Below are 4,705 nucleotides of genomic sequence, written 5' to 3' on the forward strand. Positions count from 1 at the left end.
ATATATATATATATATGTAAAAAAGAAAATAAACAGATAAAAAACAGTCGTACTTGTTTGTGCAACAGCCATTAATTCGTAAACCCCAAAACGGAAATAGACTCGAAACGGAATCTATTTTATTATTAGGTGCCACTTATAATAGCTAACGTTTAATTTTTTTGACAAAGGATGAACTAATGTTTCCTAAATCAGCTTTGTTTTATTATTAAAGATAGATTACCGCTTGTAAGATGAGTAAAATATCTTTGGATGGTGTTTTTGTTCTATATATGTTACTATTATTTTTGCTTATTGCGTTGTAATGTGTTTATTTTTATTTAAAAGTACTTTAAAAAATATATATAATAATAAATAAAACACTACTAGATTTTTAAGGGGACCACTGAAAATGAAAGTGCAGTAGAGTTAAATTTTTTTTTAATTCGTTTTTTAAAATTTTATTTATTTATTTATTTTTAAACAATAGCAGGTCGTGAATAGGTATCTTGCGTCACTTCCTCCACGTGGTCTCGGCCTAAACTCCCGCCAGGAACAGTCGTTTGTCAACAGTGTGGCGCTACCGCAGCTGCTGCTCAGTCTTCGGTGTTTCATTGTTTACGTTGGAGTCATCTTTACCCTCACTTCCCAGGATGGCAGCGAACAAGGGCGACTCGGATATTGATGATATTCTTACCAGCGAAGAAGAGCTCGAGAAGGCTTTGTGTGTGCTGGCTGGGAGCGACCCAGACAACTGCTCTTACTCCAAGGTAGGAGAAGCTTCCTGCACAGCAGCCCTGCAGCCTGTGTGTCGCCCATTGTACGCCTAGTAGCCTTTTCCAAATGCTGCATTGTAGTGTGGTCTGTGCATTGTAAGCGTTTTGTTTTTCTTTGTGTTAAATGTTGCAATCTGCACCGCTGAGTTTCTGTGTGGTTCTCGTCACCGATGTTTATGAGAAGCACGGTGGAAGTATTGTTATGTTAAAGCACATTTTCTCTTTGTTACGGATGTCAAATCAGTAATATTTTGTGAATTGATGCTGTGTGTTGATGCCACGTGTGTTGTTGCTCTGCAGGGTTATGTGAAGAGACAGGCGGTGTTTGCCTGCAACACTTGCACTCCAAATGATGCAGAGCCTGCTGGGGTTTGTCTGGCCTGCGCCAATAAATGCCATGATGGACACGACATCTTTGAACTGTATACCAAAAGGTAAAAATCTTTCTATGTTGACTGAGTAGACTGAGCATTCAGCTTTTGGCCCACAGTTTTCTAATATTTCTATTTTTCTTGCAGAAATTTTCGCTGTGATTGTGGAAACAGAAAGTTTGGGGGCTTCCATTGCCAGCTAAATCCCGTGAGACGCTTTGAATCTCTTGTCTCCCAGATGTGTTTTCCACGTGTGCCATACATTCCAGTTGTTTCAATTGTTCATTCCCCCTCTTTCTTTTTAGGTTAAAGAAGAGGAAAATGTTAGAAATCGCTACAATCACAACTTCAGTGGGTTCTACTGCACGTGTCACCGGCCGTACCCAGACACCGATGACCAGGCCCGTCTTTTTTGTTGTTGTTGTTGTTGTTCACCCTAAACCCTGCTGCTTGTTTCTCTGTCATCTGTGGCTATATATAAATAAATCTGTTTAACAGGATGAAGACGAGATGATTCAGTGCATCATCTGTGAGGATTGGTTACACAGCAGGGTAAGCTTGAGAGGATTTTTGATCTGCATGTTATCATTTCTGTGAGTCCTCTGCTCTTTTATTTATTTATTTTTGGCCTTAAATAGCACTTAGGCTGCCCTGTGGTTGAACCCGAGGAGCTTCAAGAGATGGTATGTGAGGCCTGCATGAACAAGGCTCCTTTCTTGTGGACGTATGCTGCCCACATCGCAGGTAACACATTTTTTTGACTGTAACTAACTAGGCAGACATTTAGCAGCAAAATTCAGATAATCATTAATTCATCTTTTCCATTTAGTTCCGCCTGTGATCCAAGTGGGTGATGCCGAAGAGGAAGTAGAGGTCGACATTGAGGGGGAAGACCGTGAGGCTGGTCAAAGAAAGGATGAGGAACCGTCCTCTAGTGATGAGCGCACAGAACCAGAGGTGAGAAACGGTTCTGCTGTTTGCATGGATTCTGGGATAGTGGAGAACTAAAAATGGCTTTGTGCAAGTTAAAATGAGGGCAGAACATTACTTTACATTTGACTTATTTATAATCAAACAATGGCATTTGAATTCAGATCTATGTTTACATGTTTATTCTTTTAGTTGTGTTCTCATAATGCATAAATTACATTATAAAAACAAAACAAAAAATAATTTAAGTTGAAAGGAATCCATAATCTATCTTGCTGTGTTTACCACTTGCTTTGCTTTGTTACTCTCCTATTTATGTTCTGGAGTATATTTTACCTTTGTCTATTTTGTGACCTCATTTGGAGCAACACTGTCCAACTTTTCTGAATGCCAGTGTGCCACTAGGTGGGGCTGGAGAGTAATGAGCAGAATATGAGCCAGACAGCAGGCACCAGCTCCTGTTATCGTGCTTTCCTCTCCTCTGGGGTAATTAGAGGAGAAATGACCCATGAGGCACAGCTTCCTCTGCTCTGTAGATGACTTTGGCCGGGCTTCACAGGCTAGCTTACTGTAAACTGGCGATTTTCATCGCCCAACCGTCTTACCGCGTCACTCGCAGTGAGACTTCCCCAGGATGCGTCTGCATCCCTGCATGAGTGGAGATGTTTCACCAAGCCCAGGTGTGCCTGTGCCTCTTGTATAATACAGTCACTCACCCCATCTCATTTGTGTCGTAGGAAGCTGTAAACAGGAGTTCCCCTGGCAAACGAACTCACGAGGAAATGACAGGCAGCCCTGCGATGGCTACAACGAAAATTGTGGAGTGCAAGCTGAAGGAGCTGCAGGCCCGTGGGCTAGAGAGGCTGAGACAGGGAGCAGTGTTCTGGCCTTACAGCTGGCGCGCTGAGCTTTGCACCTGCACGAGCTGCAAGGTGAGACAGAATTTCTAGCTCCAAGATTGTAATGTAGACTCACAAAAGCCAGAATGCTGCAAGTTATCCCTGTTTCTGAATGCCTGTCCCCTGTGTGCTGCATTTCCTCAGAGGGCCTATGTTGCTGCTGAGGTGCAGTTTCTCTTGGATCAGTCTGACACTATTCTGGCCTATGAGAAGAGAGGCTTGCATGAGCCCTTCGGGCAGCACCCACTGATGGCGCTAATGAACTCGATGGACCGTGTACAGCAGCTGGAGGTCATTTACGGTGAGGATAGGGAGGGAAGCCACGGGGTCAGTTGTCCTGCGTAAAGTGAAATTCAAAGCACTGGCGCATTGATGCGGCGGACTAATTAATCTTGTGTTCTTCCCTCAGGTTTCAACGAGCTGACGACCTCAATCAGTGAATTTTTAGAGCAGTGTGCCTCTGAAGGAAAGGTGAGAAGTGGATGTCTGTGTGAGTCACATCTTCTTTCTTCTGCTCAAATCTCAGACCTAACACTTCTGTGTCTACATCAGACAGTCACAGTCGAAGCTGTACATCAACTCTTTGAGGAGCTGCAGGCCAGAAAAAGACGCAGAACCAGCGACGGAAATCAGTAACAAGGTGTCCACTCTGCTGCCACCGTACGCCATGTTCACGGGCTGTCTGGACTGAATGTGTCACCCTCCTCTTGAATAAACCGTTTTGCTGCAATCAATGTTATGTTTGAAGTTGGGGGTAAAAAAAAAAAGTTTTAGTTTCAAGTTTTTACTTTATTATTTGAAGGTTTGAGGTTCGTGTCATAACTGGGTTATGATGATGCCTCAATTTTAAAGATTGTGATTAAAGTTTACCTCACATAAATATTGCACACTATTACATTTGTGAACATACATGATTATTGTGTGAAAGTATGTAAGTTTGGCTGAATTTGATGCCATAATCCTTGCACTGCTAAGACAAACCGGTCTGTAAATGTCATGTGAAAGACTCACTGTGATGAAAATACTGACTAACGCTCAAAATAAAAGTACTAGAAATCTGCTGTAAGGTAAACTAAAACTTGAACAAGAGCATGCATTGGAGCTTTTTATTTTATATTATAAAACCAGATCTACTTTCTGACGGTTATTTCCTGCAAATTATGGAAAGAGTTTCAGGGATAAACCCCCCCCCCCCTTTCAAGAAACTTTTAATGATGTTTTTATTTAAAAAAAGAAAAGAAAAGCTGAGAGCAATTTAAGTAGATAATGGACACAGAAGCACTAAGCATGCTGTTTTTTAAACTTTGCTAGGTTATAGAGCAGATGCACCTTTTCATATTATGTCAGACTTCTATTTTTTAACTTAAAAAATATGTTTGCTTGTCTGTTTTGACCATGTCAGTGGTTTGCACTGTTGTCACACAGTGAGAAGGTTCTGGGTCAGCTGGCGCCTTTTTGTGTTCTCCCTGCGCATGTGTGGGTTCTGTGTCATTCGTCTGGCTTTCTCTACAGTCCAAAAAGCTTCTTAGGTTACCTGTTGGTTATAAACTGTTAGCCCTACAGTGGATGAACAACCTGTCAAAGGTGTACCCTGCCTCTCAGCCCATGACAGCTGAGATAAGCTCCAGATATGTATGGATAATTTTCTTTACTGTATGTATGTGAAGCCCTTTGAATCTGAATATATGATCATATACAAGCAAAATGTACTTGACATTTCAAGTGAACAAACAACCCATGCGAGATCAAA

General features: G+C 41.7%; 1 protein-coding gene across 2 annotated transcripts in view; it reads left to right on the forward strand.

The window, feature by feature from the left end:
- The window catches only part of LOC102199608 (ubiquitin protein ligase E3 component n-recognin 7), a 4,478-nt gene extending 462 nt beyond the window's left edge, over positions 1–4,016 (forward strand). Inside the window, exons 2-12 of one of the 2 annotated variants that reach the window (XM_005724004.2) lie at positions 632–749; positions 1,056–1,189; positions 1,274–1,334; positions 1,432–1,527; positions 1,625–1,678; positions 1,765–1,870; positions 1,956–2,083; positions 2,794–2,988; positions 3,100–3,256; positions 3,365–3,426; positions 3,508–4,016. In XM_005724004.2, the coding sequence (XP_005724061.1) occupies positions 633–749; positions 1,056–1,189; positions 1,274–1,334; positions 1,432–1,527; positions 1,625–1,678; positions 1,765–1,870; positions 1,956–2,083; positions 2,794–2,988; positions 3,100–3,256; positions 3,365–3,426; positions 3,508–3,591 (1,194 nt within the window). In that variant the 5' untranslated portion in view covers position 632 and the 3' untranslated portion in view covers positions 3,592–4,016. Of the gene's footprint in view, positions 1–486; positions 750–1,055; positions 1,190–1,273; positions 1,335–1,431; positions 1,528–1,624; positions 1,679–1,764; positions 1,871–1,955; positions 2,084–2,793; positions 2,989–3,099; positions 3,257–3,364; positions 3,427–3,507 lie in introns of those variants that run through there. The other variant, XM_013908415.1, reaches the window with a different exon arrangement.
- The last annotated feature ends 689 nt before the right edge of the window (positions 4,017–4,705 follow it).

The sequence above is a fragment of the Pundamilia nyererei genome, unplaced genomic scaffold (genome assembly GCF_000239375.1).
Source record: "Pundamilia nyererei isolate P.nyererei 1_Seehausen unplaced genomic scaffold, PunNye1.0 scaffold00010, whole genome shotgun sequence".
In the NCBI taxonomy this organism is placed as follows: domain Eukaryota; kingdom Metazoa; phylum Chordata; class Actinopteri; order Cichliformes; family Cichlidae; genus Pundamilia; species Pundamilia nyererei.